General features: G+C 38.1%; 1 protein-coding gene across 2 annotated transcripts in view; it reads right to left on the bottom strand.

Annotated features, from left to right (window-relative positions):
- The window catches only part of Arhgef28 (Rho guanine nucleotide exchange factor 28), a 265,542-nt gene that overhangs the window by 18,901 nt on the left and 222,795 nt on the right, over positions 1–23,846 (bottom strand). For both annotated transcript variants that reach the window (XM_090331824.1, XM_090331825.1), the window contains 5 exons: positions 22,475–22,575; positions 19,668–19,706; positions 19,522–19,569; positions 14,118–14,603; positions 12,210–12,510 (listed from right to left, as the gene is read on the bottom strand). In XM_090331824.1, coding sequence (XP_090187950.1) covers positions 12,210–12,510; positions 14,118–14,603; positions 19,522–19,569; positions 19,668–19,706; positions 22,475–22,575 — 975 coding nt within the window. The remainder of the gene's footprint in view (positions 1–12,209; positions 12,511–14,117; positions 14,604–19,521; positions 19,570–19,667; positions 19,707–22,474; positions 22,576–23,846) is intronic.

Below are 23,846 nucleotides of genomic sequence, written 5' to 3'. Positions count from 1 at the left end.
AGGTGTGTTTTTAGTCTATTTCTGTGGAAACTCCATTGCAGATGTTGTGCTAGTTTTTTTATTTTTCTCATCTTTCAATGACAAGGAACATCACATTGCCTTCTTTTCTCATACAAACCTGCCTGGTTTGATTGGGTTCTTGTTCATTCTGAACAAAAATTAATTAACAGAAACCTAAGCAGCTTTCAACTGTATTGTTTTGGGTTTTTTTTTCTGCGTCATTTAATCAAGGACAGTGTGAAACACATTTTCTGGAAATTTTCAAGCCACACATTCTCAAAGTTAGCCAATGGTCTCTCAAAAAAGCTCTGGGAAAAAATCCTAGAAGTACCATAACTTTGAGAAAATAAAGGTTTTGCCTTAAGCCCTCTTTGATTTACAAAAGGGACTGATTGAATTTAAAAGAACTTAATTCCCTACCAATGAAAAGGCTTACTAAATCTCTTTAAGTAGTACTCAAAAGACTAAATCTGACCAAAATTTCTACAAATCCGTTTTCCTATAAAGAGAAAATACAACTCACTAGCAGCCACATCTGAATTTTTTTAATTCCTCTATGTTTCACCAGAAATCATGAGCATTTCCACAATGATAAATAACTTGGGTTTGCTAGCGTGGCATTCTACCACCTGAGCCATGAATCCATCCCTGCTTGCTTGCTGATTATTTTGAACATGGAGTCTCATTAATTTTTCTTCCCCATACTGGCATTAGACCATGATCTTCCAGATCTCAGTACCCTAGGTAGTTAGAATGACAAGTGTGAGCCACCAACTGAGTTTTAGTGTACTCTGCTCCCAGCTCAGACACTGGAGATTTTGGCTTTTTCCTCTACACTCATTAAGGGAATCAACTCACAGCCAGCTTTGAGCAGAGGAAGCTCATAAAGACAAGTGAAGTAACTAGTTTTCACAATGCTCTACCTCAGGTTGCTTATTCAACATAAAATAATTGAATTTAAAATCATGTATATATACATAAATATATATACATATATATATCCTCTGTAGGTAGCTGGGAAAGCTTGCACTATTCCCTCCGCTTTACCCTCTCCCGCACAGTAAGACCACATTCTCAGGTGCCTACGGCTAGGTCTGCAGCTCCCAAGAGAGAAGTCAGCATCCAATTGCACTTTCTTATATTGGAACCCGAATGCAAAATATAGCATGATTACCACACGCTGCCTAACAGACCATCACATCTTGGACAAAATGTTCATTATGCTTCTCCCCTCTCCAATCTACATTCGGATAAAAAGCAGTTTGCATATGCAAAACTTTGAAAGGATATTTTAGGACTCACTGGAGCAGAAGCATCAAGCAACTGAAAATATAAGAGGAGCTCTACCCCTACATTGCTCATGCCAATCTAGACAAAAGAACAAGAAATCAAAAGTAAGGACAACTTTTTGGTGGAAATAAATACTCCTCAAGAGCCAGAAGTTTGACCTACTTGTTGGAAGCAAAATACCTTTGAAACCCTTTAGTTTCTTGAAAGAAGTTTCGATTTCAATAAGATGCAAAGTATATTCTTATTATAAGAACATTCCAAAACCAGAATCTCAAAAAAATGGGTAAAGATAACACAATCGACATACATCCAATAAGTTAGGCTCGTGGAATATTTTAATGTTAAATAGCTCCATATTTACTATGTTAATATTAGAATATATAAATATATAATATTTCTCGGTAGTGAATTGTAAGAGCATACTTAAAAGGACACAAACACACGCTTAAGATATTGAAGATACAGATTCCATAAGCTTTGGCAAAGTCAACTCTGTAAAGCTCCCCTGACTTCTAATGCCATACAACCCCATCTACACCATCTGCCTCCAGCAAATGTCAGTGCATTCTCCTCTCTGAGGAGTTACTACAGAGTTATCAACACTGCCTCTTGCAGTTCAATGTGGCTGCCCTGGATTCCGAGGGGGAAAATACTGAAACCACAGGTTCTTTCAGTAATCAGGAGGAATCAAGAATTTCCCATTCTAATTGATCAGTGTCTAAACTGGATTCAGAAGTGTTATAGACTGACTCCGATAATGAGAACTAAGCAACAAGAAAAACCATTTTTGAGAAACGGGAACTTCAAAATTCAGAACCCACAGGAAAGGACTGAGGTTTGCGGGGACACATTAGGAAACAGAATATAAAACCACCTCTTTATTTGTAGGTTTGCATGAAGAAATCCTTGAGCACTCAATTCCCGTTCTTTGTTTCTGGTGGATTTATGAGATGCAAAGAAGGCAAAGCCTTATTACAGCATTACAACACTTTACATGATTAATTGATTGCAAATCATCATACAGGGTGCCAAGATCACTGGTCGGAAGCAAGTCATTAAATAAAATTTTAAAACTCCGCCAATGCTTTGCTTGTAAATGTTTCTTCCAAAGCCTCACAGAATCCATGCTTGGAAAAAAAATGTTTTAAGTCTCAGTTCCGCTTCTCAGAAAAGCAGTCTTCTGTGTTTCTGCCAGATGATTCAGATAGTCTATATTTAATACAAGAATCCAGCATGTTATGTTTTAGGAAGAAAAAAAGTGTAGTACGGTGAAATATGCACAGAAAATTCTGTAAAAACAAGTCACACACACACACACACACACACACACACACACACACACACACACACACACATATATGTTTTTCAAACCGTTTCACTGTGGAATTGTCCAGACAAAGTCTAAGTATCCTATCATACATAATGTGAAATGATGGAATTCTACATTTTTTTTCTTTAGGTAAATCCTCAAACATTATTTCCAATTAAATTGAATTAATATTTTTTTCCAAAATGAGAATGGATATTCTGGCCTCTTAGCCAACTCAACAGTGACTTATCAGGACAAATTAACATCTCTGCAGATCAGAAGTAAGGCATAGGCTTATTTATTGTCTGATCAAAACAATGCCTTTGAAAAGTAGTGGGAAGGGTTTCAGTCTGAGGCAAAGCAAAAGGATATATTTTCAAAGATGCCACCACAATTAATTAAGATGGCTATAATAAAAGTGTGGTATGTGGGGCAACATAATAAGGCTGACGTAAAAGGCCCTGTCTGAACAATTGGTTCATATTCCAGGAGTGTTTTAAGAAAACAAATACTAATTGTTTTGCCTCGAGAAATACATTGGACTGTTAAATGGGAGTTAGCAGAAGACATAAAATGATTTAAGAAAACATTCCACTGTTGTCGAGCTAGCCATCCGTGTTTAATGTACTTGTGTTTCAGATACTTTATGTTTAAATATATATATCCTAGTGAATAGATAAACTAATTGTTATTGATACAACAATTATATGGTAAATTATTTATGTGTCCTCTCCCTAAAATGACAGCAATGGATTCATTTCTACAAGGTAAAGCTAACTTAAAGCATTTTATGGAAAACACATTTAAGCATGATTTCATTTGCTACACATGGCTATATGGGGGCTATATGTACAATGTTCTAAATAGAAAAATAACCAATATAAAGAAATGCTCTCTAGAGTTGCACAGGAAATTTTATGCTAAACTGACCACACAGTACTGTAATCAGTAATACCAAATCTGTCTCAACAGTGGTAAGGAGGAAGAAATGAGTCTAGACTTCATTTCATAAATATTTATCAGATATTCATTATAAGCTAAGCACTAAGCTTGGTGCTTGTGATAAAGTAATTAATAAAGGCAACACATGTAATATTCTACCCCTATGAAACCTATTCTCCACCAACAGAGACAGACATTACATAAATTATTGCATATGCAATCGGTTCAAATTATAAATGTTAATAAGAGTCACTTCCTGGCAATTCTGATACTTGAATTTTTATAAGTTTATCTAGGACTAACCAGGACAAATAATTTCAGGTTAATCAAAGAGTTGTAAACTACAATGGAATTTTAAATTAAAATCGAGACATGATTTATACCAGAATATTCCTGTTGGCTATATAGGATATTTTCTTTCTTATAGGAAGTTCTGCTCAGGGAACCAAAGTATTAGGGCATGACTTTTTTCTAGGGATACATTTATCTGATGCACCAAAAGTCTAGGGAGGTCCATAGATATGAAGGACCTTTATTGAAAACTGCATGTTCAGTCCTGTGGTCAGAATGTTCTACATCTAGGGGTTCACATTGTTTTGGAAAATGTGGCTAGATGATGAAACAAGTTTTCCCAAGTGAGAAACAAAGAGAAAAAAAATACTGCTTTGGAAACTGTGCATGCAACAATTCTAGTGACATAGAAACATCTCTTAGAAGACCAATACAGTTACCCTTTTAATGCTAAGATATTTTCATCGTAAGTAAACATGTTCCTAAGTTACTGTGATTTTATCACATTTAAAACTATTGACTTACTAATGGCTTCAAGGAGACACTTTTACTGTATAATGCAGCAGGCTATTTCTGAATCCAAATTACAAGGAAATTTGTCCTGAATATAGGAAGGAAGGTGATGTACACTGGATTCTCAGAACATGCAAAATCCAATTAAACTTCCCTTTTATACTGATAAAGATGTTAGGAATCATATAGAACTAGGAGCCAGTGTCAGGGTTGGAATGGAGGCCCTCAAATGTCAGGCCCAGTACTGTAAGCCAGCACATAGTGCTTCAAAATCACCCAAGGAGATACACAAATTCACAGGCTTTCACCAAACCCTGATTCAAATCAAGAAACCTGGATGCATAGCTGGCTATGATAACTAAGATTCTAGCAATAAATCCATCAAACTATGTCTTACTTAGCCTCATACTAGACCTCCAACACAATATGATAGTATTTAGGGCAGAGGAGATGGGGGAAGATCTTTCCAAGTTTTACATGACTCACTGGCTTTGAAATGAGCTTGTGGGGTAGGAAAACTATAGCCACTTGTTATAAATAAAAGTCTTGCCAGGTGAGGTGGCTCACACCTATAATCCTAGCTGCTCAGGTGGCTGAGATCTGAGGATCAAGGTTCAAAGCCAGCCTGGGCACAAAAGCACCTGAGACACTTATCTCCAATTAACCTCCAGAGAAAAGGAAGAGCAGCTTGGCTCAAGGGTAGCCTTGAGCTGAAGAGCTCAGGGACAGCGCCCAGGCCAAGTTCAAGCCTCATGACCACAAAAAAAAAAAAAAAAAAAAAAAAAAAAAAGTCTTATCAAAACAGCTCCAGGGCCAGGAGTTTGGCCTAGTGGTAGAGTGCTTGCCTCGCATGCACAAAGACCCAGGATCAATTCTTCAGTAGCATATACGTAGAAAAGAGCCAGAAGTGCTGCTGAGGCTCAAATGATAGAGCTCTAGCCTTGAGAAAGTCCAAGGACAGTGCTCAGGCCCTGAGCTCAAGCAAAAAACAAAACAAAACAAAACAACAGCAACAACAACAACAAAAACCACATAGCTCCAGTACATTCATTACATGTTATCTGTGGCTACATTTGAGCTACAGAGATTTGTTGACTCACAAAAACAAAGAAATGATTTTTTGCCCCAAAATAAAATTGTTTACTGTATGATCTTTCAAGAAAAATTATGTTTCCTCCAGAACCAAATGTTCGTATTCTTAGGCAAACATAAAACAGCTGAACAACCCAAGTGTTCAGCAAGATCTGCACATAGCATCTTAATTGTTCGTTGGTACGGATGGAAGAAAGGAAGATTCTGATAGGAAAGGGTTGTACTTCCTTTGCTGATACATTATATAATTGCTCTACAAGTCACTGATGAGAGCATTCTCTGTCCTTTAGGCATATTTGACACCTCAATCACTCAGATAACTCCCTCTCAAACTTGACCCATAATCACTTTGAGAATTGTCTCACATTCTAGAGATGTCAAACAAATGGCCTAAAGATATAGAGATAGATAGATATGCATCTCTGTTATCTATATGTGTATAATAGTCTTACATATAAAATAATATATATATGTATTCTTTTATTAAAACAAAGGATAACCCAAGCCTAATCTCTGGAACTATTCATATGAACTGGACTCCCACTTCAGCAGCTTGTCCATTCCAAATGGAGACCCAAGGCAGGGATGAACAGGCAGCCACATGGCTGCCTTGCTGCCTCTGAATCCACCCACCTGCCGGGTTTTGCTCTCCTGCTGTGCTGGGCTACATGTGCTAAGGCAGGATGGCCCAGAACCAATTGGCTCACATAGCCAACCTGCCCCCAGAGAATATGCAATCAGGAAGTTGGCAGAAGTACTCATGGCTCACCAGGCTCTAGGAGCAAATGTTATGTTTCCTTTTCCTGGTACAAAATATGCAAAAGGCTAAAATCAGTCATCTACATTTATTGGTGAGAAAGATTAAAATCAAGCCTTTAAGTCCTATTTGTTATACTTTTATCATGATTACCAAGACTAAGGGCAAGGAATACTATAAATATTATCTACACTGATAGGAGTCTAGGAGAAATCCAGAATTGTCCAATGGTTTCTCAAATTGGATTTCTTCAAATGTCTATAGATATAACTGAATAATAACTTGATGCCATGTTCATGTTCTCAACCCTTCAGTTTTGTGTCATATAAACAATCTAATGTCCTCCAGTCTTATAGAGCTCAAAATTCCAAAGGCCTAGGCTGGAAAAGAGTTTAAATTTCTTATTTAGGCCCTAAGTAGGAAATGAATCTATGGACTTGATATTTTCTGCCTTAAATTCAGAAAGCAGGAAATGAGCCTACAGAGTCAATATTCTCTGCCCTAATTTCTCTGTTACCATTGACTTGATGACACAGATGCCTAGGTCTTCAAACATATATAAATATCAATTTTAATATTATGTTATTTTGTAAGTTCAATTCACTACCCTAATAATGTTTTTAAAAATGTAAACACATCTAGATAAATCTTATTTTAACTTTGGTCCCTTAAACTTATCACAGGAAGAAAATAATCACTTGAATTGTGTCTCCTAGACTTCACATATGAAGTCCTACATCCTAGTGCTTCAGAATATTATTGGAGACAGAGTTATTAAAGATATAAAAGAGGCAAAGAAGGTCATTGGCATAGGTGCTAATGCAACAGACTGCTATCAATATAAGCAGAGATGACGAAGTGACTCTCAGGCACAAAAAGAAGACCTTGTAAGAGAAACAGGGAGAAGAAAGTTACTTACAGGCCAAGAGGCCTTGAAGGTGGAGGCATGGCTCAAGTGGTAGAGTGCCAACTAGTGAACAGGTGCTAAGTTCAAATTCCAGTTTTGGAGTATTGGCAAGCAGAAACCCTGCTTGCCAATATCTTACACTCAGATCTTTAGCCTGAGAATTCAGAATGAGTAACTTCCTGTTGTTTAGCCTGCCCCTATTCTGAAGTACTTGCTTTTGCCACCCTAGCAAATGCCCCTTCATCACTGAAGCTTATGGTGCCTAATGCCAATTTCAGTTTTGTGGGAAATAGCCTGAAGGTCTTTGGCAAAGCTTCTTTCCATCAGATTATAAAAATAAGGCACCAACTTTTTTAAAATGTTGCAAATAACCACATTCTTACTTCCTAAAGACTTTTATTTAAATATTAATGATAGCATCGATTTTCAAATGGAAATTTTCTATGTAAAAAGAATATTGTTATTAAAAGTTTAACAATGCTGTGAGTATTTTTTCAACTTATGAAGACAAGATATTCTAAATACAATGCTCTGAGTTTTAAAATATTTTCCTAGGCACCAAATGTTTCTTTAGAACCTTAACAACAAAGTTGTTAGTTTTCTCCATGAATATTTTGGCTCAACTTAACTGTTATAGAAGGTACAGAAAAAATAAAAATAATAACCATGTTGAAGAGAACTTTTTTAGGCAAATCGGCAAGCATGGTACTAAAATGCGGATAAAAATACATAATATCTGAAAGGAGAGACTAATAAGATTTAACATTTACATACTATAAAATGTTTTTATTAGAAAAGGCAAATAGCATACACTAGTAGATATAGCCAATCTATATTTTAAATCTAGGAAATGAGAGTGACAAGAATAAAATGGTTTCACATTTTTAACAATAGAATTGAATATTTCATAGGGCCAATTACATTGCAAATTTTCCCTCAGAATGTTTATTACTTAAACAAATTCAATGTGTTTTTTGGGGGGTGGGGAATCTGTTAGCTACTGTCTCTCAGAAGAGAGGAGAGGGGGGAAAAAAAATCCCTCTCTTCCACCCTAAATAAATCAAATACTAACTGGGATTTACTAGTTAAACATGAAATACCTTCTAAAACTTAGAAGGTAAACCACCTTCTTGTATGATGGCATAGGATTTGAACTCTGGCCCTCAAGGTTGGGAGACAGGTGCTCTATCACATCAGCCATAGCCTAGTCTTTTTTGCTTTAGTTATTTTTCAGATAGGGTCTTGTTTTTGCCCGCGCCATCCTAGATTACATTCTTACTATTTCTTCTTCATGCATCAGAATAGTATGAAACCATCATTGCATCCAGCTTTCAGGATCCTGAACATTTTGCCTGGGCTAGCCTCAAATGAGGAACCTCCGAACCCCAGCCTCCTGAATAGCTAGGATAATAGGTGTGAATCACAGTACCCAGATCAAAGTAAACTTTTTAACAATGCTACCTTTAAAAGTATTTACAAATATGATAGTGTTATTATTAGACATTAAAGAAACAAAATATCCTTAAGAAAATGTCCCTAGTGGGGACCAAGAGAAGCTAAATGATTGGATACTAGAAGATTCTCTGGCCCTATGCAAGAGTTGGCCACAGAAATCCAAAACATTTAGAAATACTTTCCAAATGGTAATATGAAAAAGGGAAGTTGTGGGGGTGAATAAACAAAAACAAAATCCTGGCCCTTAATCATGAACATGCCGCCAGGCTTTAAACAATGGCTTATTCTCCAACTTCTGTTAAAAAATACAAGTTAACATAGCTCTTAGGAATAACTTAACTTTTAATGCAATGATTGGAGAGAATGGACATCAGAGTCAGTTCCCCAGGGTTCAATGTCTAGTTCTTCCACTGACTAGCTGTGAGGCCTTGAACAAATTCGCTAAACTTTTTGGATCCCAGTTTTCTCTTCTGGGAAATAAAAAGCCAAGTACAGGGGGCTCACACCTATAATCCTAGCTACTCAGGAGGCTAAGATATGAGGCTCACAGTTCAAAGCCAGCCCAGACAGAAAAGTCTATGAGATTCTTATCTCTAACCGCCAAAACATTGGAAGTAGATGTGGGGCTCAAGTGAATACCAGCTTTGAGTAGCTTTGAATATAAAAACTAAGGAAGAGTACCTACGCCTTAAGCCCCTCAAGCCCCTGGACCACCATAAAAACAAGCATAAACAAAAAGTGGGAACACATCAGTGAGTTATCATACCCACTGTGTATTTCCATGTACAGTGTTAGCACATGACTGCAGTCTGATGTGTCATATAATTAGTTACTCATGGTACTGGGATGCTGGAACAAAACCAACTGCTCAGATCATGAAGAATGCATAAAATAGCAAGGTTAATTTGAAAACCCCAATGAAAAATCTAATCTTGGTGACTTCTAAACACATTCAGAAATTTCATTTACAAACAATTTTTCCCATTTATGTTATGGTTCCAGAAATTCATGTTCCACTGATCTGAGCTGGGCCCATATGCAGAGATCTGCAACAGACAAGACTGCAAAACCATTTCCTGAAACCGCTCACTTTTTAAGGCCTAACCGTAAAAGACTACAGTTTTATTAATCACATCTAAATGCATATTCAATATAAAAAATGCTAGCCAAAGAATGGGGACATATTTAAATAAGCACTTGCCTAGCAAGCACAGGCCTTAAAAATAAGCCAAAAAATGTAAGCAGCTGTCCAGAACATTATGGGTAAACATTGTGGGCAGAATATTTTTGAGTCACAGAGTAGTCACTTGAGCCTCAGCAGTAGGCACTAATGATGACTCAAAGACATAGCCAAAAAATCATGAAAGAGCATACCCCTGTGCTCTGGCCTTCGCTTCCCCACCTTTCCCCTCTGTAGCATGGTGCAGAATACAGAGCCTAGATAAGACCATGAGACTGTCACCAACAGCAGATGATAACAGAAAGCTCCAGAGCCATTGAAACATTTTTATCTGTCCCGGACCTCCTCTGAAGAAAATGCATTAAGTTTTCATTCTACTTCCCTATCACCTCCTATTCTCTCCAATATTCTTTTCTCTCCACCAGAAATTGCTTACCATGCTTAAGGAAACAAACATAAATAGAATTTGTAACTACTTGCAAACCTCCCGTGTTTAACAGAGTGTACAACTTTTCTGATCTACTCCCTACTTATACACACCAGGATATTTCAGAGAGATTTAGGCCAATGTGAATTTTTCTCGCCTGGGTCAATGTCCTCAGTGCCCTTGGCCTATAGGACATAGAAATTCTTAAGCAGAGGTCCATTTTCTCTGCATTTCTCTTGGCTCTACCTAACTCTTTACATGTGGCTAAAATGGTTTTATATATCATCACTGTTTATTTCCTTAGTACATTTTCTATCTACTTACTGCATTTAAGCTGCCAAATGTTTAAAAGCTTTCTACTTTGAAGCACAAGGCAATAGGAAAAGATGGAAGATATACAAAAAAGAGAAGAGACATACTTCATTTAAACAAAAGCCCAATGTGGTTTAACTCAAACTGAGTTTTTTAATTATACCAAAGCCAGCATGCTAAACCACACTGACAAAAAAAAACAAAAAAAAAACAAAACAGAAAGCACTGCAAATAGCCAAGTGCATGAATCAACACAGCAAAGCAATATGTACACAGAAAAAGCAGTTTGAAATATGGTCTCTGCTGCATTAAATTGCAAGATAATATTACTAAAGGGGATTATTTTCTAAATTTTCTTTAATTTTTTACTTTTTAAATTTATATTTAATTATGGGGGGGTGTACATTAGGACTGGAACACAGGGCCTGGGTACTGTCCCTTTTTTTATGCTCAAACCTGGCATTCTACCACTTGAGCCACAGTCCCCCTTCCAGCTTTTTGGTGACTAATTAGAGATAAGAGTCTCACAAACTTTACTAGCTGGCTTGGCTTTGAACTGATCTCAGCTTCTCAGCCAGGATTATAGTCTTGTTCTTCTTGTGGACAGCTCACCCTTTACTTCGTTTACATCCTAAGTCTTGCATTGCATTTTTCCTTTTTTATCTAAAAACCATGTGGAATGACTTTTAACAATGAACTATCCCATTCAGTAATAAGTAGTATAAAGAATTAGCCACTAGTGAGAATCAATATCTTCTGCATCCTCAATAACTCAACTTACAAGCCATGTCAGACTTATTATCCCCTAATTTGAAGAGGCCAAATACCTTCAAAACTTTGTATTGTGGAAAAATTATCCTCCCAAGTGACAAACTAAGAATATATCTGAAGCACAGACATAAATCTGTGTCCAGTTCTAAAGCTCTTTATACTACTGCTTGTTTTATGTTTCTGAAACATGTTACTGTCAGTGATTTATTTCGCATCCATGTGGCCAGCCATTTGTTTATTCTATTGCATACCATCTGTTTTTCAGTAGAGAGATTTCAAGTTCTTTTCATTTCCTACCTCATGTCCCACAGAAAACAATTTATAATGGACATAGATTTAAATCATTTGGATTTATGTGGAGTTGGAAACTCGAGCTGCCCCTCCTTTATATTTGGCAAATGCTTTAATGGGATTAGCAAATTGTGTTATTATAAGGTACTTATAGAGAAACAACACGTTTTCTCTCTTTTTACAATGACAAATGATGTTAACCATTTCATTTTGGGTGTTTGATAGCAGTACATGAGATCTCAATAACATTATAGGAAATTGCCATAGTAGGTAATAAAGTCTGACCACAAATCCTGTCCATACCTCTTCTTTCTGACAGCCAGTGATGAAATGGATCAGAATACAGGGGGAGCCCGCAGTGAGGAAACAAATACCAAGCAGTTTCACTTTTAAGAGGACATCATGAAGCTTATAGGCCTGGAAAACCTCGTTCCTGAAAGCACAATGGTCACAGTCCCTAAGTCCTAAAGCCATGGCTTTCCTTACTTAGAAGTGAAAGGAGTCCTTGACTATGCCCAAAGAGAAGTTGCCATCCTAACCCTGGTTCATCATCATGGGGACCAATTACTCTCATTCTAGGTCTTAATTTGATTCATTCTACCAAAGAGCCCATCATTCAGAGAAACACCTTCTTGTTTTAATCATACAGAGAATGGGTAGAGTGTTAATTACCATTGCTATAGGAATCCTTGCTGCTTTCTTGGAGAGGAAGTATCTGGTGACAGAGTCCGGGGGATGTCCACAGTATATGGTTGACATCTGAAAGCTGAGAAATGTCTGTCTTCAGGTCTACTTGATTGTCACTAGTCCTTACCAAATCAGAATGAAGTTTACTGCAGGGTTGAGTGGCATCCTCATGAATACCGGATGGATTCGGTTTATTGAAATTATTAAGTGACACTTGCACTAAAGCTTCATTGATGAAGAATGAACTTTCATGACACAAACTCTCAGATCGACTGAGTTCCACTACCTGTGTAGAGAAATACAGAAAAAGATTGGGCAGACATAGTCATGAGATTCAGTGTACACCTGTGAAAGTGGAACCGGGTGAGGTTGAGAGAGATGGGTAACATTGATCAAGATGCATTGCACACACAAACTGACATGTTGAACTGAAACCCCTCTGAACAACTTAAAAGAGAAAAAAATGCAAAAAAAGTACAATCTTTTCTTCAGACACTTTCACAAATTTCAAAAAGTATTTCTCTCACAGGCCTGAAAACTCCTGATCTGATGATAAAGATTTCAGGAAGAATAAGGTAAAGAAGAATTTTACTACTTCCTCTCTTTCCATTTCTCTACAACACAAATTAGAAACCCAAATTTCAATTCACTTTGTACCACATAGCTTTAAAAAAAGTGTTGTATGCTATTAAAGTGTTTCCGTTTTGTTTTAATCAAAACAAGCAGTATTTCTACTTTTGCTAAATAAAAAAACTTGAAAATATATCCATATGTACATGAGGAGTTTGCAATAAATGTAACAGTGAACTTGAAAGAAAAATCAGATGCGACATTGGCTCTTCTCGTAAGCTTATTAACTTTTACAACTTTATGCACTCTTAATAAAGTGCACATGTGCTGCTGCACACCACACAGAAAAACTGAGACCAATGGAATTGCCAAGTATGGCTAGAGGATGTATAGGAAACTAGAATGTTCTAAAAGATTCTGGAGTAATAATGCAGCTATTAATTATTAAAAGTCATGTTCTCCAACATTTAGTGAAATGAATTCAAAATTCACCATAGCCAAGAATAACCTTAGCAGGGTATGTTTGCTCAGTTCAGTACATTAATAGCTAATTGATCTACCAAAAAGTACATGTATCAAAGATAACAATAGAATGTTCTTATTCTATCATGTAAGCATAGACTATGTATCAACATGCATTGTGTGCATGAATAGGCAGGAATTGGCATGAAATTCCCTTGTATAGCTAATTGAGTCTAATTTTTAAAACCGATTTTTAAAAATATGTACTTTCATTCAAATACAAGGAAAACAACTGGCTCACAGTAATGGATCTCAATGAACAAACTGTGTTATTACTTAAGCAAAAGTATTTCTGAGTACCATGACCCAATAAGACTTTTAGGCCTTTAAATTTTCCATATTTTTATGGAAATTATTATTATTACTATCAATTGTTGTTGTTATTATTATTATTATTACTATTATTGTGTGTTTGTGCTGGCACCAGTCTTGAATTCTGGGCCTAAGTGCAGTTACTTAGCCTTTTCACTTAAGGCTCCTCCTGCCTGCCACTTGAACCACTTGATTAATTGGAAATGTATCTGTCCAGGCTGGCTTCAAACCACAATCTTCAGCGCTCAGCCTCCAAAGCAGGTAGGTGTAAGCCATAGATCTGGGCAAAATTTCCCTATGTTAGGTCAAAGTGCAGGTTCATCTTTTCTGAAAGCACCTGGTGTTTTTGCCACCTGCAAATGGAAGTGCTCCTCCAGCCGCCATGGCACAGGAGCATCAGAAAGACAGACATCTGGTCAAATGTGGGAATGCCTGGCCTGGCCTGGCCTGGCTTAGAGGAACAGCATGTCCCACTGCAGAGAGCCCTACCTCCTTGCTTCCCAGCGGGAAGGCCGCAGGAAGGCTTCTCTGCCGGCTGTGCTTGCAGTGGCCCAGTAGGCCATGCTGGATGCGCATCCTCTCCCGCTCCCGCTCCACCAGCCGCTGGCCCTGACGCAGCTGCTCCAGGCTCTGCTGGTACTCCTGCAGCTGGTGGTCCAGCTCTCCGCGACTCCTCTGCAGCAGCTCCTCCTGGGACTGGCATTCCCGCTCCCGCTCCTGCAGCCAGTTCTCCTTGGCCTCCTGCTCCCGCTGCTGCTGGTCACAGGTGCGGTGCCAGCGCCGCTGCTCCTGCTGGAACTGCCCTTGCAGGGTGTAAAAGTTGGCCAGCTCCTCGCGCTGCTTCTCCAGGTGGCGGGATTTCTCCTGGTCCTGCAAGGAACCACTTCGGAACAAGTGGCCAGGGGCCAGGCTCTCCTGCTCCTGTAGAACCAGCTTGTGGATCTCAATGTGGGTGTCCTGGATGGTCAAGGCGGCCTAGGAGAGAAGGGGAGGGGTGAGGAGGGATGAAAAAGGAAAGTGAGTAAATCCAGGCCTGTGCTAGGATCTGGAATCTGAATAGCCCCCCCTCCCCCCCACACACACCAAGGCCACCAGTTAAGCCTGGGGAGACCTGAGAAAGAGAATGACATCTAGCACAGGAACACAAGAGTCTTGTAAATTCGTGTATTTATTTCTTACTCAGAAGACATACCGAAAGACTATGCAACAGGCACCAGCCAATCTGATAAAATGATAGTGTTTGCATATCCTCTCATATAGTATAATCATCTATAATTACTCAGAATACATACATATATATATATATATCCCCCTATACATCACTTTATTTACCTAGATTCAGTGGAGTACTTAAGAAGGTGTAAGCTAGAAATAAACTCAGGTTTTGCTTTTTGGAACTTTTTGGAATCTCTTTACCCCATATAGTCTATCCAAGATTGGTGGAATCAGTGAGTCACAGCTCAAGAAGATGGATTGCAGTCTTCTCTCCCCCTTTTCTTAGAAACACGATTGATTGATAGCTGTCATATAGTATTAAAATATATCTTTTGAGTAAGGACTTAGTATAACAATTTACAAGATTCTGAGTTCCCTGTTCTAGCTCTTATTCTCTTTTTGAGGTCTCCCAGTCAATAATTCCAGGTAACTTAATATTCTCTATAAACTTGGTAGTATCCTTTATTTGAGTCTCAAATGAGAAATTACTTGCACCTACACATATTGCTTTCATAAAGACATAAAAATAAAAGTCTGCTAGTTGGAGACTTTTGGTAAATAAATTTTTATAATATAATGTCAGAGAATATCAGTTAATATTACATTTTTTGTAGATCTGCAAGTGGGTAAAGTTCAACTCTTTACTGTTCATGTCTTTGAATTATAGCAGGAAGGTCATACATCAAAAAGTAAGCTGAAATTCATTTGTTTAAAAGATTGCTAGCAGAAGGCTGGACTGATTAAGGAAAAATAGATGTTCTAAATCCCAGAGGACATTACCAAACAGATTTTAAAAACATTCTGAGTTACAGTATCTGCCTATTAAAAGTTTGGCAATATCACAGGAAATAACTGCCAAAATTTGGAAAGATGCCACTATACCCCCTTTCACCCCCCCCCCAAAAAAATCTCTGTGAATGCCCTTGAAAGCTTTTAATTTTAAAAGTTCCCATTTAAAGTACAAAGAAATACAGAAGGGACAAATTGAAAATGGCCACATACTGGGTATGTGTGTATGCTTTGACTCTGTATAAGAAATCATTACACTCCTAGGGATTAATTCACATTTTTTCTTCCTATGAATTTCTTCAACTGTCCATGTAACAAATGTTGGGCAGACAGGGATTTGACCCTTAGTTCTTTGTTAAGTCAGCAGTTTCCTACATTTCTGAAAGTTAAAGAACTAAGACTCATTTTATTTTCATAGTTGCTTTGGAATAAGACTCAAACTATTTACTGTGGCCCTTTGAAATAAAATTCACACCTTAAAACTTAAAAAATAATTTTACAAATCCAAATTCATTTACATATTTAGTTATTGGCTTTTAGGAGTTGTTAATAGGATTTTAAAAAATGATCTTCACTGAGAAGGTACTAATTGCTATGCTCTTGACATCTGAAATAGCTAACTAATGAAGCACTCAAGACTCCACTGACCTGGCAGAAGGAATTACAGACTTCATGCTTAATTCCAGAAAATTTCAAGGATATCATTATTGCAAAACAAATAAAAATCCAATATTTTACATGCTGAAACCACTATTGGCAATAACTTTCCTGTAACAATTACAATTTAAATAACTCAGTGTGGCCATGAATAATTCTCTATGTCTACCTAATATTTGGGATACAACCATTTTCTTCCTTACAATAGAAGTGGAAACTGAAGAAGACTGAATTTTCATTTGCACACTTATTCGCATTGAAGATTAGTTCAGAAAACAGAACTTTTTATTGCATTTTATTGTTGGGATAATGTATAGAGGGGTTACAGTTACATTTGTCAGATAATGGGTACATTACTTCTCGAACCTTAATACCCCTTCTCATGTTTTTGTCCCCATTTTCCTTCCTCTACCTCCTCCCAATCATCTTGTTTTCACCCTTCCCTTCCCTATTTCAGATAAATGTATATACAATATACCAAGTAACAGAAAACTGTACATTTTTATACTCAAATTGCACCCCTTCTCTGTTGGTACCTAAAATAAAGCTTGTTTTACATGATAAACTAATCTCTAAGTGCATCCATCACAGATCAGCTTGTCTGATATAAGATACTAAAGGTATCCCCAGCTCACCATGTCCAAGATAGAGTGTTTACCATCACCACTATTAATCAGCACAATCTCGGTTGTTCTAGCCAATGCAATAAGCCAAGAAAATGAAATTGTTACATTAGTAAAAAAGAAAAATAGCTCCAGTACCATTGTTTTCAATTTTTTTAAATTTTTCGATCTGGAAAAATCTCAACTAACCAATGAAAAGATTATCAAAATAAAAGGTAACGTTTACAGAGCTGGCCAAAATAAATCAGTTCCTTAATGTCAGTAACAGGCTCTCAGGAGACATTCTTATGTACCTGAATGTGGGAATCTGTCAAGCAGCTAGTGACTGGCCCCGACGACAAAACTGATTATGGCAAAAGTGCCAATCTTCTCTAATTTTATTCAGATATATGGTTCCCTGTGGTTTTGGTAGGAGACAAGAATCTCGATGGAGAAACCCAAAAGCATTTGTAAGAGAAAAATAGTAAGAGAAGACTAGCATTGTCATACATTTCAATATAAGCCAAAGTCATAACAGTAAGTGAAAAGTGGTGCAATGACAATGACAACTAAGCTCTCGTTCTTCTGGAACAATAGTGACACATGTCAGAAGAACACAAAAGACAAGGTCTTGATACCATTGAAGTACAAATATAAAAACATTAAATGTAACAAGATTTTATATTTTCTGGTGAAGAGTTTACACAATTTCCTTTCCATTTTCAAAAGGTACAAAATATGAAGTATGAATGAATAATATATTCATGAAGGAGAAACGTTAGTAATCAAAGAAGTACAGATTAAAATAATCAGATATCTAGCTCCTTATTCAAATTGGAGATGAATAAACCAGAAGGCTGATTGAATTATTTTAATAGTGTTATAAAAACCTTTAAAAAGATCATTCGAGGGCCGGGAGTTTGGCCTAGTGGTAGAGTGCTTCCCTAGCATGCACGAAGGCCCAGGTTCGATTCCTTGGTACCACATACATAAAAAAAAAAGAGGGAAGTGGTATTAAGACTCAAGTGGTAGAGCTCTAGCCTTGAGAAAGTCCAAGGACAGTGCTCAGGCCCTGAGCCCAAGCCTAGGACTGGCAAAAAAAAAAAAAAAAATCATTCTAGTACATTTTCCTAAGGAGATATCCAGATACAATCAAAATACATGCAACAATGTCTACATTTTGTGCTATTAGCAATACAAAAATGTTTATCAGGTCGCTGATAACTCACACTTGTAGTCCTAGCAACTCAAGAAGCTGAGATCTGAAGGTTGTGGTCCCAGGTAGATTGAGCAGAAAAGTCCATGAGACTCTTATCTCCAATAAACTACACCAAAAAAGCCAGAGATGATGCTGTGTCTCAAGTGGTAGAGCACTAGCCTCGAGCAAAAGAAACTGAGGGACAATGACTAGGCCCAAGTTCAAGCTTCAGGTAGGACCAGCACACACACACACACACACACACACACACACACACACACACACACACACACACACACGCACACAGAGGCAAATAAATACAAGACTGGATAAGTTCCATAGACTTGAATTAATTACATAGTCACTAAAAAGCATGCTATACAATAATAGTTTGTTCCATGAAAATGTCTGTTTTGCCAAATAATTATATAAAACAATCTAAAATCTGCAGTGATATACTGGAACATAGTTTCAGTTTTCAGAATAGAATCACAAGTCATGTGTATTTCCATTTTTGTTCTCAAAAATAAAGATCGGGGCCAGAAGTTTGGCCTAGTGGTAGAGTGCTTGCCTAGCATGCACAAAGAACCAGGTTCCATTCCTCCGTACCACATACACAGAAAATGCCGGAAATAGTGCTATGGCTCAAGTGGAAGAGCTCCAGCCTTAAGAAAGCCCAAGGACAGTGCTCAGGCCCTGAGTTCAAGCACCAAGTCTGGCGAAAGAAAAGAAATAAAGAGAGAGAGAGAGAGAGAAAGAGAAAGAGAGAGAGAGAGAAGGGAGGGAGGGAAGGAGGGAGGGAGGGATTGGCTTTTAGATTTTTTTAAAGCAGCAAATTAAGGAGTTGTGTACATTTAGCCTGTTCCTTGTGTGTGACCTGTGCAGTTCCACACCCCCAATCCTCAATGCAAGCACCATGTTTTCATCTGGTTTTCCCTGAAAGATAATAAATTACTCAATGTTCCTTTTGCCTTTGTGGGCTCAGCTCTCAACAAGCACCCAGCCCAGAGAAGACATTCAGTGAATGTTGAAAGAACCGATGCATGGAAGAATACAGGACTTATTCAGCTCTATGGCCACATGTGGAAGTTCAAAAAAGTCTAGGTGTGAATTTTAAGTTTTCACCAGAAAATCTGCTACATTCACAATCATCAAGCCAGAGCACAATTATCACAATTTCTTAAAGATATGAACTGTTTTATAGTTTCTGAGAAGAATTGCATAAAATTCCATAGAGGGATTGCCTCATGATTGCAAAACCAGGTGAATGAAGTCCCACTCCCCGGCTGGCTAAGGCACTTAGTGGATTGGCATTCTTCAAAGGTCATTCAATAACTTTCAAATGTCCTAATTTCCAACGTCTGGGAATCATCAGAGAGAATTTCATTAAGGTATACATTCACAAGGTGAAAGATTAGAGAAAGGTCATTACCTGAAGGCTGTATAAGAGACGAGTTAAATTCTGTATAGCTTGTATAATCTGGAAAATAAGATCGTATGTGTCAAATTCTTGAGAAAGCTTTCATTAGCTATATGTTGAGAAAGGATGCTGCTGTATTTATAGTATGCGTAGCTCACCTCTGACTGCGAAGAGCCCAGGAAACTTCTCTCTTCCCCCTATAATGCGTAAAAACACAAGAAGATGAATACCCACACTACTTCTGAAAAGCTGCATTGCAGTTGTTCTAAAATGTGAGCTTGCCTCATCCCAGAAAGAAAATCTTTGGAGAATTAAACACTCATCTCACAGGAGAAACCTCCCCACCATGCAAATATGGATGCAGGGCAATTTGTACCTAACCCCCCCTTAAAACAATGAGGAACAGCAGTGAGGAAGTCCTGCAAAAAACAAAGGGGCAATGAAGACCATAAATTGAGCTCCCTTTGCTCAGGTTGTCTTCTGGGCAGGGCTGGCCCCTTGCAATCTGAAGGAACCCAGAGAATATCATACCAGGCCTCGAGCTCCTGCTCGGTTAATGTTTGAGACTCATGATGCCCAAATAGCCAGTGTCCAGGAAGAGAAACCAGACCCAGGAACTGCTCAAAGGAAAGCACCTGGAAAGTTTCCTCCAGATCCCTCCTCAAAGTTCAGTAGACCAGAGCAAAGACCATGAATGAGGCCACAGGAGACTCCCGTTTCCAGAATCGAGTTAAACCTGTGTTTGTTCAGTTATAATTTGACTTCTCTCACCACAACATAAACCAACGGGCAGCAGACTTCATCTGTGCATTCAGAGTTATATTAAGACCTAAGAATGGCATGCAATGGGCATAGAACAAAAGAATGGCTAGACATTGACTTCAACTGCACTCTATTCATTAAATAAGTACTATACACTCCATTGTTTGTTCAGTGGGAGGTCATCAGGCACCCTGCCTTCCAAGAGCTTATAGTCTCCTTTTGTCTGCCTTTAGTCAGCTAAAGCAGATGTAATTTTAAGCCCTAAAGAACACCCAGCCACAGTAACATTCAGGCAACTTCTTATTTGTTGCTAAATGCATTCATCCAGGCTGGCAGGTAAGTTAGCCAGATCTCCTCTCCTTAATATTGCCAATTAAAATGTTCATTATTGCTCGGAGCCGGTGGCCCATGCCTATAATCCTAGCTACTCCTAGATCTCAGGAGGCTGAGATCTAACGATAGTGTTTTGAAGCCAGCCCAGGCAAGAAAGTCCATGAGTCTCTTATCTTCAATTAAGCACCAAAAAACAACAACAACAACAAAAGCTGGAAGAGGAGTTGTGGCTCAAGTGGTAGAGTACTAGCTTTGGGCACAAAAGCAAAGAGATTGTGCCCTGGCTCTGAGTTGAAGTCCTAGGATAAGCACCAAATTAATAATAACAACAATTCATTATTAAGCAGTTCCTCTAATAGGAAAAGGTCTATGATTGTAAAAGGAAATTAAGTTTCAATGAATTAGATCTGTGCCAAGTCCTAATCAACTCTGATGAGTTCTAGAGTTCTTTCCTGGCTCTTGCTCTGCCCAGGAAAGAATAGGTTCATTCCCATTGCTTTCACAGTAAAAAGACTACCTATAGTATAAGATTTTTGTATTCTATAAAAATTAGACAATAGAAATAAGTTGGTACTGTGTTCCACATAGGTACTTAGACCCAAGAACCACTAGGTTTGAAATGTTAGAAAAATTGCATATCAACTTTTTAATGGAGTTGCCCTGCCACCTGGTGGTTCTTGTGCATAGTTGCAGTTGGTGATTTAGACTAAATTTTTGCCCTTTGGATTTGAGGTTTGAGGGATTTTTAAAATTTAATTTGTTTTAATCTTAGTTTGTTGGGGGAAAATCATTATATACTTTCAAAGTTTTTTTCCCAAGTGATCCTTGCATATGTCTATTTCGTTTCTCAAAATGCCTTTTGAAGGACTACATTTTCTAGATAAGTTCCAAAAAAGGAACCAGGACATTGAGTGTCACCTCATCTGTGGCCTGAGTGATGGTATGGAGGACAACACAGCAATCCATTTAGGACTCAGCTATCACTGGGCAGCGCTCCCTCCTCCCCTCATCATCTATCCACTCACCCTTCCCCACCCTCCCTCCAATAACTTGAAAGCTGCACATGACAGCACGTAAAATTGTTATTTTTGTTCAAAAGAATGACAAAGGGACATTTGAAGTCAAATAGAACGCTTACAATCAGGGTAAGTAAATAAAAGATTATGTTCATATCATGTTCATTTGTGCCTATGAAATTTTAAAAATGAACATTAAATCAGAGCTGTCTTATCTGTGATTTTTTTTTAATGCAGACTTGGTTTCTCTGTTTTATGCACTATAAAAAAGATTATCTATATCAATGACAAGGCAAGCAAGCAATGGCCCCAGATCCACCTGGCCAGAAGCAAAACTTATCCATATGGATTTAAAATTTACCAAAAAGCAGGTGGAATGTGGGTAGTACTGGGAAGACAGTTGGAAGAGTGACTAGAAGGTCAAAGCAGACAAAAGTAGCAAGATAATTCCAGAATAGACATTATTTCAGCTCCATTAGTACCATCTGGTTGCATAAGACCCCAATGCTCAAAGCCAACTTCTCCAACAGTTTGCCTCCAGACACAGCAGAGGAAGCAAAGGTTTGCAGTGCAGAAGGTAAGCTGGGAATTCAGAAAGCACACATACACATATACATATACACATAAAGAGTTTTCAATCTTTTTTTAATAACTTTTCAACACCCACACACATGACGTAGAAAGAATAAGAACATTTAGAGAAGAAATAAATTAGAAAGTTTCAGTATGCATATGTAAACCAGTCAAGAATAATTCAGAAAAGTATTCATCCCATTTGCTTCCTCACAGGGGAAGAATATTGTATAATACAAAAAGCAACTGGTGCTGTTTACTAACAAAGCAGTTAACAATACCTTCTCCCCTGCATCAGAGACCGCCAAGTCCGTTACCACACCCTGGGTCCCGGGATCCAAATCCCAGCAGCCTCTTTCTTCTGTCCCTCCTGTGACTAGTGCTGGATGCACACCATTGAGACAGAAACAAAAAGGACAGCATCAAACATCAGCCAGCTGACCCAGTTGATACACAGCCGACGGTGCCCATTTAAAAGAAGAATCATCACACAATATACATTCTGAATGTTCCATAGGAGGCCCTAACATGAAGTCCCTCAGGTTCCTGCCCATATAGAGCTTACATGCTAATAAGATACCACACCCAACAGATCAAGAACCATTCATCTTTTTTTTTTTTTTTTGCCAGTCCTGGGCTTGAGCTCAGTGCCTGAGCACTGTCCTTGGACTTTCTCAAGGCTAGAGCTCTACCACTTGAGCCTCAGCACCACTTCTGGCTTTTTTCTATGTATGTGGTACCGAGGAATCAAACCCGGGTCTTCATGCATGCTAGGCAAGCACTTTAACCACTAGGCCAAACTCCCGGCCCCCCATTCATCTTTTTGATCCTCAAACTTCTTTCTTGCACAGATGTGTCACTGTGTCCTTTCTGGTAGGAAAGGATACAGGCTATTTCTCACCGTCCCTTAATTGGAAAATAGATCCTGGGGAAGGTGAAATTTAAAACAAGTGTAGCTGAACCAAAAGCAAGCTCTCTTGGCAGACCCAGGTCTGTAAAAGCCTCTGTGGAGGCCAGTGTAAGAGTGGCAGCTAAACAACGATGTTCATTGCAGCACTATTTACCATAGCAAAGATATGGAACCAACCCAGATGTCCCTCAGTTGATGAGTGGATCAACAAGATGTGGTATTTATACACAATGGAATTCTATGCTGCTGTCAGAAAGAACGACATTGCCCCATTTGTAAGGAAATGGAAAGACTTAGAAAAAATCATATTAAGTGAAGTAAGCCAGACTCAAAGGAACATAGGCTCAATGGTTTCCCTCATTTGTCATAATCAGTAGAAACTTTGGACTCTTCTAGAAGAGATTTGCAATCGAGCAAAACCTAGATACATAAGGCCATACAGTATGACGCTAAATGAAAGGATCTCTAGGATATAGAAACAAAAGCCATATAATGAGTGATTGTTGTCCTTAATGTACTATGTTATCTCTCATCTCTTTTGTAGTCCCTTGGTTATCTCATATTGTTACGGTATTTCACTCTGTTATCTGATATAAGTGTATTTGGTTATTTGAAATTGGATAGGAAAGGGGGGAAAACAAGATGAGGGTGGGAGTGGAGGAAGGGAAATGGGGATCAAGACATGAGAAAGGGTATCAATGTATGTGAAGTAATGCACCTTCCATCTGGAGAATGTAATATAA

The sequence above is a fragment of the Megascapheus bottae genome, chromosome 4 (genome assembly GCF_031878675.1).
Source record: "Megascapheus bottae isolate mThoBot1 chromosome 4, mThoBot2.hap1, whole genome shotgun sequence".
NCBI classification, from domain to species: Eukaryota; Metazoa; Chordata; class Mammalia; order Rodentia; family Geomyidae; genus Megascapheus; species Megascapheus bottae.
The sequence above is the reverse complement of the archived record's forward strand: the minus strand, read 5'-3'. Positions and strand labels throughout refer to the sequence as shown.